Source organism: Danio aesculapii, chromosome 15, assembly GCF_903798145.1.
Source record: "Danio aesculapii chromosome 15, fDanAes4.1, whole genome shotgun sequence".
NCBI classification, from domain to species: Eukaryota; Metazoa; Chordata; class Actinopteri; order Cypriniformes; family Danionidae; genus Danio; species Danio aesculapii.
The window spans coordinates 17,568,225-17,579,634 of NC_079449.1; the positions used below are offsets into that span (position 1 = coordinate 17,568,225).

General features: G+C 35.1%; 2 protein-coding genes across 2 annotated transcripts; one reads left to right on the forward strand and one right to left on the reverse strand.

The window, feature by feature from the left end:
• The first annotated feature begins 931 nt into the window (after positions 1-931).
• Positions 932-5,943, forward strand: zgc:171927 (uncharacterized protein LOC100124616 homolog). Its single transcript, XM_056474098.1, has 6 exons — positions 932-1,014; positions 1,737-1,809; positions 4,969-5,064; positions 5,262-5,357; positions 5,443-5,574; positions 5,673-5,943. Exons 1-6 carry the CDS (start codon positions 1,001-1,003, stop codon positions 5,892-5,894), a joined length of 633 nt encoding a protein of 210 aa, XP_056330073.1. The 5' UTR covers positions 932-1,000; the 3' UTR covers positions 5,895-5,943.
• A 4,402-nt stretch (positions 5,944-10,345) lies between these two features.
• LOC130242081 (gap junction delta-2 protein) lies at positions 10,346-11,410 on the reverse strand. The gene has a single exon (XM_056474097.1). The coding sequence runs from the start codon at positions 11,408-11,410 to the stop codon at positions 10,346-10,348; it is 1,065 nt and encodes a 354-aa protein (XP_056330072.1).

Genomic DNA, 11,410 nt, shown 5'->3' on the forward strand with positions numbered 1-11,410 from the left:
ATGAAATTACAAAACAAAAGTACTTTTAGTGCTCGTCCCTTATAAGGAACACAAAAAAAGAAATTTACATTGGTATAAATTGTGATCTACTACTCTATTATACTCAGTGTTGATTAGGCAGGTAAAATATACATTGTTCCATTGAAATCTGAGCAGGTTCAATGACAAATAACAAGCTTGTGTGGAATTCAAAGCATGTATACAAATGTAAATTAGTATTTTAATTTATGAATATATTTTAATTCAGGACCAGCACTGAGACGAGCTTTGAGACCTGCATTAAAACCAACAAGACCAGCATACCAGCATCAAAACATACCTTACCAGCATATGCTGTTTTTTCAGAAGGGTTACAGGGTATTAAATTATTTCATTCCTAGATCTACAGTAGATGTCTGCCATTGTTTTAAACATTATACAATTATGTAAGCCTCCTTTATTGAGCCTAATAGTTTGGAATGTAATATTTTGCATTGACCTGTAATCCAGCACTGACTCTTTATTATTCTTTAGTGGCCTCTAGTGCCAATACTGTGCTATTACTTGCTATTATTAGTTCTTAAGTTAGTCAGTTTTGGATGCCAGTTTTAAATAAATTATTTTCTCGATTTTAAATATGAATTCCACGAGTTTAGTAATAGTTTTTGTATGTTTTGTTTTCCTAAAAATGACAAACCTATATCACAGTAAAAACGGCCTGCTTGCAATGTAGTTATATTCCTGCACAATTCATGTCATCAGAGTTAGTCAGACATCAATGCTTGCTTTTAAAAGCTACGTTTTGTACATTACTTGACGCTACTCCTGAGCTGCAACTTTAAGAAACAGGTAATGACCACTTTGTAACATGATCGGAGGCTTTAATAAATGATGGAGCAGTATCTAGGTCCACTATTGCCTCGGCTGTTGCTGTTTGCATTTCCAAGGACAGAATCCAGCTGAGCATAATAATCGGGCTGAAACACGTTTGTACAGCATCCTGCTATTAACTAACCTAAGAATGAATCCTGAGTAGTAAGTAGTTTGGTATCTAAACCTTCCTTGTTTACTTTTTGTGGTGCTAGTTGATTGGTTTATAAAAGATGGTGTCGTGCTAACGGTGAACAGACATCTTTAGTTACAATGACTAGGCCTCAAGTGTGTGTATTTAATGACTATTATATCCACAATGGGCTATATGCACAGCTAGTGCATGTGAAGCTATATGCTTCAGCCAATGATGAACTTCCGGTGAAAGCTTTATGTGACTATTTTCATTTTCATAAGGTTTCTTTCACAGCATTGATGTTGTAGTGTAATTATAATGCATTCATTTAATAGACTAAAGCATCCATTTGGTTGTTAAAGCGTAAAAAAAGACAAAAGACTGCTTAAACGCAGGCGCCCTCATTAGCCACAAGCTAGCGCAGAAATTTTATTGAAAATAGTGGGGTATAATTAATTTACATTTTTTTAAAGTCATGACGTGGAAAAATATCATTTAATGCAGTGCTTCTTGTTTTGTCTGATACCCACTTTATATCGTATCTCAGCCAAGCAGTAAAGAAAGAATTCAGTTTTAAGAATTCAGATCTTAAACGCGGCGATTTTGTATGGGATGGCAATTAACCGGAAGCCCTGGGCTGGCTGACTGAAATTAAAAGTCTGTGTGCATATACACCATTATAGCTTATAGTGAAGCATGTACATCTGTACAATAATGTTAATGATAATATGTTTTTGATTTTCTTTCTTAGTGATTACCTATTCAAGTTGCTGCTGATTGGGGACTCTGGTGTTGGAAAGTCATGTTTACTCCTACGGTTTGCTGTAAGCCAAATCATTTGTCCCTCTTTTTTTCAATAAGACATTAACTTTCTTTTTGGAGTTTCTTGAAAATGAAATTATTGACAGCATTAGCACTGTTTTGAACGAATAATAAACAAATTGTTATGTTTTAGAAGCTCAAGTCTGTTGTACCTCAAGGTTCTATTTTGGGTCCCCAGTGAGGTCATTATATTTGTCCCCATTAATATTTGGTATTAAGATGTATTCTTGTCAATCTGACAAGTGAACTATACTGAATATAATTTTTTTCATTATGTCCATCAACCTCCAAAAGTAAATGTATTCAATAGGGCTGAACGATATTGGAAAAATCTGACATTGAAAAGATCTCATTAATTTAGATCGACTAGGGTGATCAAGTCTTTTTCTATGCCTCACATCTGCATACAATCGAATAAATTAAACATATATAAATATGACAGAGGACAGAAAAGGTTAAAGGGGGCCTAACAGTATTCAAATATAAAAATTGAACAATCAAACGTAAAAGAATTTGGTCATCATTGTATGAATAATTGTATATTGTAAATGATGTAATCCAGTGGCGCAGTGGGTAGCGATGTTGCCTCACAGCAAAAAGGTCGCTGGTTCGAGCCACGGCTGGCTCAGTTGGCATTTCTGTGTGGAGTTTGCATTTTCTCCCCGTGTTCGCGTGGGTTTCTTTTGGGTGCTCCGGTGTCCCCACAGTCCAGAGACATGCACTATAGGTAAATTGGCTGTGAATGATAGTGTATGAGTGTTTCTGAGTGATAGGTTGCAGCTTAAAGGGCATCTGCTGCGTAAAACATTTGCTGGATAAGTTGGCGGTTCATTCTGCTGTGGCGACCCCTGATGAATAAAGGGGCTAAGCCAAAAAGATAATGAATGAATGAATGAAATAATCTAATCTTGCGATGTGACTATTGCAGATACACACATTGCGATATCAATGCTAAAATTATATATTGTTCAGGCCTAGTATTCAATCATTTTCCCTCCTTTTTTCAATTAGAGGTTGAACTTCAATGAAAAAGATTCAGTGTTTAAAGTATTTAATCCAATATTTTGTTTACTCACCTCACTTTTTTAGGACTTAAAGTTAATTACTGTATGTGTTTATGAAAAAAAAATAAGATTTTTATGTAATCTACTTATGATATTTCTGTCAAATTTAAAAATTAAATGTTGTCAAGCAGAGTTTTTTTTTGGCATAAATTAACAAAAAATGTGCCATGTGGTCAGACATGTTTATATTTATTTTAGATGATACTATAAAACTGTGTTAAGAAATTAATATTTGGTGGAATAAAAACATTTTATTCAAACCAATTGTTATATTGCAGAGGAAATATGAGTAACACTTTAGTTTAGGTCATAATTCATGTTATTAACAAACCATTAACTAACACTACCAACTATAAACTATTAATTAGCTGTGTATTAATATTTAGTAAAGTAGGAGGTTTTGGGTGGGATTAGAGATGCAGAATAAGATCATGCTTTATAACTGCTAAAGAACAATTAATATTTAAATAATAGTCAGGTAATAAGCCTTTAGTTGATAGCATGAATTGTGACCTGAAGTGTTACCGAAATATGCTCTTATGACAACAGTATTTTGAATTAAAATTTGGAATAAATGTTGTCAGACTATTGTAAAAATAAGTGAAGTTTATTTATAAACTAATTTCGAGAGGATCACGTGCTTATGATTGCTAGCGGCTGGATCCGCATTATCCAATTCTCAATGCACCAATCAGACGACTCCAAAACTACTACAAATACTCTGGGTTTCATTACACCGCTATTTTCGTTTTGAAGAATCCCCCCTTCCACCCCTACTTCTCCTCCTTCCTAGATGGGTGACACGGTGGCCCAGTGCTTAGAACTGTTGCCTCACAGCAAGAACGTATCTAGTTCCAGGCTTTACCAAACCAACAGATGTTTCTGTGTGGAGTTTGCACTTTCATCCCATGCTCACGTGGGTTTCCCCCGGGTTCCCCGGTTTCCTCCCACCGTCCAAAAACATGCAACTTAAGTTAATTGACTAATCCAAATCAGCACCATAGACATGCTTCTAGTATGTAGTTATCTTTAAGAGCAATTTCTATCTGTTCATTAGTTACTACAGCAGGGGAGTTCTCGAGATCTACCTGAGGTCAAACTCTCCTCCCGCCTTGCAACAGGAGGGAGCCCCGGGCTCGAGGATCTTATGAGCTCAGGGATCTCTCCCGGGACAGCATGCCAAACACGCTTTATAATCAATCCTCAGCTAAGTGTGAACTCTTGAAAAAAAATGCTTAAAAACATTTAACTCAACATGCAAACCTAATAGATCCAAGCAATTCTGAGAATTTTAAAGAGGTACCCAAATTTTCCCCATAATTGTATGTAGAATAGTGTATTTATATGCATGAATACTTGTTTATTAATATATAAGGAAAACTAATTTTTAATTCATATGTTGTGGAAAAAGTCTTCAGAAACGTACCTTATCTGTCCCTGAAATCAAAACAGAAATACAGTAAATAAAATGTATTCCATCCTAAAAATGTCTAAAATGGACTGATGGTTGATTTCTGTAAGTAGTTCTGTAAAGGAATATGTCATTCATTTGGTTCTCAGATTTTTTTCTTTATTAAAAACACTTTACAAATGTACATACCCTGTTATTGTCCTTGTCCTCAGCCCAATTACACCTACAACTTTAATAGTTTTGTTATGCTAAAAACTGCTATTTAGGGGAAAACGTTCAGAAATAGCAAGTTTAAGTTAAGTTATCATTCACATCAATTGATTAAAAACATGAAATTATAAATAAATTCTACAAATAAATGCTACAAATATATAATACAGTTGTCCCAATGTTTCTATCAGTCCTGTCGCATTTGCATTTAACAAAAAATGTGTGCATTACACGTTTAAGACTATGACTCGGAAGTGACATCATTTGAGATGTCAAAGAAGCTGACAGTGATCACAGATGCATTCTATCATTGAATTGCATGATTTTATGCATGTTTTTATATGATTTTTTTAAGGACGCTTAAAGTTCAGGCCCTGTCACATTTTTTATATGTGAAAATGTACGTTTCTGGTAGAATGTCCCGTATATTTTAATATGAGCTGATGCTTCTGGTGATGTTAAAATTGTTCCAACAGGATGACACATATACAGAGAGCTACATCAGCACTATTGGAGTAGATTTCAAAATCAGAACTATTGAAATGGAGGGGAAGACAGTCAAACTGCAGATTGTGAGTATAAATGTTACAGCAATACTAACCAGTTATTTTAGCAATGGTGCCAATGGCGAAAAAAATCCTAAATGCCTGTATGGATAATTATATTTCTATATATTTTTGGCAAAAAATAGTATTATGCTTTTTTTAATGCTTTCTTTGTTTTCTTTTCTTTTTTTCTTTGTTCTCATGTTCATTTTTCTGTCCTGAAGTGGGATACAGCAGGACAAGAGCGGTTTCGAACAATTACGTCCAGCTATTATCGAGGGGCTCATGGGATTATAATTGTCTATGATGTCACCGAGCAAGTAATACTTTTAAATATGATGAAGTATTTAATATCTCTGCATTTTGTCAGTGAAGAATGTTTAATGGAGTAAATTGCTTTTACAGGAATCATTCAACAATGTGAAACAATGGTTAGAAGAAATTGATCGATACGCTTGTGAAAATGTCTCCAAATTACTGGTTGGCAACAAAAGTGACCTTTCATCAAAAAAGGTGGTAGACTTCACCACAGCAATGGTAAGCTGTTTGCTTAGATGAGTTTATAGTATGGTTTATTTTACAGGAATGGAAGATCTAAGCTAAAACATCATTGATATAATTTGTGCTGTTTTCAGGAATTTGCTGAATCGCTCAAAATCCCATTCCTGGAGACGAGTGCCAAGAATGCAAACAATGTTGAGAAGGCATTTTTGACAATGGCCTCTGAAATCCAGAAGAGACTCGGGGCGGACAGTGTTCAGAATGAAACTGTTAAAATAGGATCCAAAATCAACAGTGCCCCCCTATGGCCTGGTGCAGAGAAGTCAGTTGCTGAGGAGGTCAGCTCTTGTTGTTAGTGATCCATATAATCCATGTAAATGCAAGGTAATTAGACCTAAGTTTATATGTAAGGTATAATGTACATCTAGCCGAAAAAAGCCAGTAAGGTTTATCCAGCATAGACTTACTCTGAAAACATGGGCCTATATACATTTATCGAGATCGTGAATTATGTAGCCAGAAGGACGTACAGTTTGACTGCATTTCATTTTTTAAATGAATGCTACGGGGCGGTATATGACGCCATTCCTTTTCGCGCTTACCAGCTGACCGCTTACCTCCATATGGATGGTTTTCCGGCTGATACCAGCTTGTCCAGATAGCTTGCCATGTACATCGACGGACTTCAAATGCAGAGAGGAGATGACCACGACAACGGAGTATGAGTGCCATAAAGAACGGTTTAAGAAAGCTAAGACAAAAATAAAATAAACAAGTAAATAAAGAATGCAAAGTAAAGAATGTGGTATAAATCTGACGAGGGCTTTTCTTTTTCTGAATTGCTTTTTAAATTTGTCAGTTAGGTTTAGGGAAGTGGGTGGGCGGGTCAATCGGTGCTTTTTAAAATATTAAGGGGGGGTGGGTCAGTCGATTAGTCAGTCAAACAGTCAGTCAACAGCGGCCTTTGATGGATTTACGAGAGAATAGCAGGCACAATTGGCACTCGCAAGAGAAATTTGAGATCTTAAATAGTGTACACAGCGGCCTCTGGTGGATTTGAAAAAAAAATGCAAAAAAACATAGCTCCTGGGACGTATTTGATGGTCTTCAGAAATGTATGTAGAGGTATGTTTTCAGAATGAGCCTGGGTTGGGTTTATCAGACGCTGTTGTATAAAGGCTTTATTCTGCAAAAACAACATTCTGGATGTACATTATCCTACTTATTAAAGCTACCTGCCACAAAAGTAAACAATTAGACACAAAGCATTGACCTGAGCTGTAATAATTTACGAAAATCTGAAAAAAATTAAGTAAAAGAATAATAAAGTCAGAATTTGCCTGGAGTATTAATAATTTCTGGCTTGACTGTACATATACATAAGATATATCATGTTATTACGTGTTTAATTTCTTCTTATTTCCTTATATTCATTCTAAATGTAATATAAGTCATTGATTTTGTTTGCACATTCCCAGAGGGCTACAAAGGTTTGAAAATGCTTTTCAAAATCACACTGTTCTGTACTGTAAGCAATCTTTTTTCTTTTTGGTTTTAAGGTTTTATAGCTATTACTAGACCTGTTAGTATATCTATTTTTGTTGTATGATATGTTGCACCAAAATATATTGCGATAAACGATATTATTGTCATTTTAAGGCCATTTTATGCAACTCATTATATAATGCCAGAATGACAATACAATATCATCACTTGACAAAGAAAGACATAATATTTTAATCATAAGAATATTTAATTTAATTATAGTAATTTTAACAATTGAATAATTAGGCATTGGAATCAGAATGTGAAACGCAAATCTTAAATAAATAATAACAAATGTAAAAAGGTAAAAAGTAACAGAGGCTGCGATATCTGCTACCAGATCTATTTTCAGTTGTCAGACATTCACATGAAAATATACTATAGTAATTTATAGTAAATACTATTGTATTTTTTTTTAACTGACAATGACACTGACACCTCAAATAGAGAGAGAAAGGTTGCGCAATCATGTACGAGTGATATATATTGCATCACCAAAAATTATTAAGGTTATGTCCATGTTTTGTGTGATAAGTCGATATATTGATTATAGTGACAGGCCTTGCTATTACCTAGTAACATTTTTGGGGTCAGTAAGTTACATGTTGTTTTTGAAATTTGCTCACCAAAGCTGCATTTATTCAATTAAAAATACAATCAGATATTGTGAAATGGTATTAAAAATTTTATTTATAAATAATTACATATACATATTTATTTAACAATTTATAGTGGCAAGGCATGTTCAAGTAACATTTCTTACTGTTGAGAAGGGTTATGTTGTGCAATATTGTAGTGTAAACAAAGAGTGATTTTTCTTGTCAGGATTCTTTAGTAAATGTTTGAAAGAACATTATTCATTTAAAACAGCCTTTTTTGTAAGTTTGTAAGCCTTTTTTAAAAGTCTTCATGGCTGTTGATCTGTTGATGCATTATAGGAGAATTTCTTTCAAAAGAAAATTACTGGCCACAATCTTTTGCATTTAATATTACTTATATCTTTTATTCATTTTTTTAAACAAACAATTAACAACAAACAAACCACTACATTTTAGACAAGTTCAGCTTAAAATGAATTTACTTTCCAATTTCTCCAAAAAAATAAAAATGTATGTACATTAAAATGAGTATACAAGGTTTTTGATTTTTTATTGCATTCAGCTTCATTTGCATATGTTAATCAAGCAATGTTGCAATCTCACAATGCATGTGTACAATATTTACAAAAGCGCTGGCACTGCAGACTCATCAACCATGCTAACTGAACACTCATCAACCATGTGCTAATATATGTAACATTACATCACATGTCTCAGATTCAAATGCATATAATAGATGAAGTAGAATGTTATCAATGTACATTTATAATTTGATAATTAATTAATAACATTTAACTAAATGTATAATTTTTGTGACATTTCCACATATTTTAAAAGGTGCTTTTCTTGATTTATAATCTAAAAGGCTGAAACCTTCCTTTATTATGTCCAGCATTAAGGTTTGAATGAAATACTAAAAGACAAGGAACATTAGAACATTACCACAAAACAACTCTGCTCAAATGTCAAGATCAGCGTCAACAAATTCAACTGCTGAAGTTTCAGCCCTGTTTCAGATCCTGCTGGCTCATGTTGAGCTTCACTCTAATTCATGGGTTGCTGGAAAACGATTAGTTTTTTTGTTCACTTTCCTCAATCTTCAAACACTCGATGATCCAATGCATTATTAAAAATATGAATAAAACACTTGTAAAAAAAATCATAGCAGAAAATTACTTCATATTACATTACTTCATTTTACATTACATTACTTCATTTAAAAACAAATGGGAGAATAAGATGCTTAATCATTGTAGGTTGCTGTAATTGTAAATATTAATAAGATAATTTGATAAATGATTAATGATAAATATGTTTACAGTGTATTTTAAATCTGGTTTAAAAATTTGGTTTAAATTTGGGATGCTGTGATTGATCATAGATCAGTATCAGCTGATAATTAAATGCTTTGTCACTATCGGTATAGTGATCAATCTCACGAGATCATTTTACTGCAGTTTGACCGCACTTTGATTTTGACTCTTGAGGACCAAGGTCTGAAGGGCACAGATTATGATCCCATTTCTCCAAACATAGTTGTCAGACACTGTAAAAATTGCTTTGTTAACATAATTAATTGTGTGAACTAATTAATTAATTGTGATGTTAACATGTAACAACTGCTAGTGTAAAAAAAATCTGTTACCTGGTTAACAGTAATTGTAATATATACAGTGAACTAAATTGACTTTACCAGAATTATCTGCTAGACAGTTTATCTTGTTGTTTTTGCTACTGTTAACACTGTAAATATTTTTACAGTGTACAGAAATAAATAACCATGTTTAATTTTTTTTTATGCTTGTGTTTGTAGTCAGTTACATGTTGGACAGTGTTTATATTCTGCAGTTATATCTTGCAGGTTTATTAAGTATCCGAATATAGATTTAGTTTTTGTGTAAGCCCCATTTTATTTAGTTTTTTTTTTTTTTTACTAAAACGCTCACACTATACAACATTACTGTTATTAATGTCATTAAACTAACATTCAAAATGACTGTCAATATAGAGCTTACATATATGTATAAAGCTTGAAGGATCAAAATGGACCCTTTTCACAAAGCTTGTTATGGCACGCTTAACGGTCATCATCACCTTAAATCCTTGAAAGTTTCTAATTAGATTTTTTTTAAACATATGAATTTATTCATATGTTTTATGTATTTATGTATGTATTTTATCATCTTTTCTTCAAATTACAAAAAAAAAAAACGAATTACTGCTTGTGCGAGATTTTTAATGCAGCGTCTATGGGACAGGACAGTACATTTGATGCTATTCTCTTCTCTGGCTGCCATCATCACTCACTATTTTTTCCTTTTTCTGAAAGTCTTTATAACATCATTGTGGAGTTTTTCTTTTATTATTTGAGCAAATAAGATTGTAAAAAAATATTTGTTGTACTCTCCCATTCACTGCGCTCAAAGTTTTCCCAAATATGACTTCCGCTACTGAGAAACCAAGAAATGTGAAAAGGGTCAATCGAGTCTGGGATCTCAGTCAGCCGATCATGATGACAAGCATTTGGAAGCTGGAATCAGCTGCAGCAAATCATATACAGTACATGGTGAAACTTAACAAAGCCACATGTTTAAAACAAGACTCAGACTGAAATATACAATGAGCTACTCTTAACAAAAGAAGCTAAAATCCATCTGTACACATCACAGCCAGGACTTTTTACCAGTAAATCTAACCATGTTGGCCCATTTCAGCCTCATGCGTTCCCTCTCTTCAGGGTTCTTCTTTGAGGAGCATTCAAGAGTAGAGTCGGTCTCGAAAGAGATGGCAGGACCATGTGAAAGCAAAGCCGTCCCGGTCTTCTCCTGAGACAGAGTGGTTGTTGGAGACTGCAGGACCAGCCTGCTCCGCATTGAGTGTCTGAGGCGAAGCAGCAGTGGGTTTCTTTGAGCATACAAATCCCTCTCTGACTTGCAGCACAAGAAGCAGGCGGCACAGAGCATACGGAAAATGTAGACCCAACCCAGGTAGTGAAGCTCCACAATGTTCAAGAGGAAACAACCCAAGCTGATGCTGAACATAAAATTAAGGAAAATAGTCTTTTCGGTGGCTCGAGACACAAAACAGTCAGTCCGTGTTGGGCAAGGGTACGTTTGGCAGCGGAACAAATGAGGCACCTCGAATCCAAACAAGTAGTACTGACCGACAAGAAAGGTGATCTCCAGGACGGAACGGATCAGGACGTGAACAATATAAATGAGGAGAACCTGACTGGAAAGTGTGGTTGGATCTTTGCCGAGCTCACCGAAATCTTCCTGCAGGAGACTTTGCTCAACGCTTCCCTCGTCCTGGCCACCCCATTCCTCGCCCTGGGCTCCGTAGGCCAGTCTGGAACCATCTCCTTCTATTCGACTAGGGTGATTGACCTCTGCGTGGATCCTCTCCGTCTCCATCTTCTCATCTTTGGTGATTTTGTGCAGCACGTAGATGATGTAAAAGATGGAGGGCGTTGAGACCAGAACGATCTGGAAGACCCAGAAACGCAAGTGTGAGACAGGGGCAAACGTGTCATAGCAGACGTTGTTGCAGCCAGGCTGTAGGGTGTTGCAGGTGAATTTGGACTGCTCGTCGCTGTACACTGCATCTCCCACCAGGGTGACCAGCAGTATGCGGAAGATCAGGAGCACCGTCAGCCAGATTTTACCGATGACCGTGGAATGATTCTGAACCTCTGTTAGAAAGCGGCCCAGAATTGACCAATCACCCAT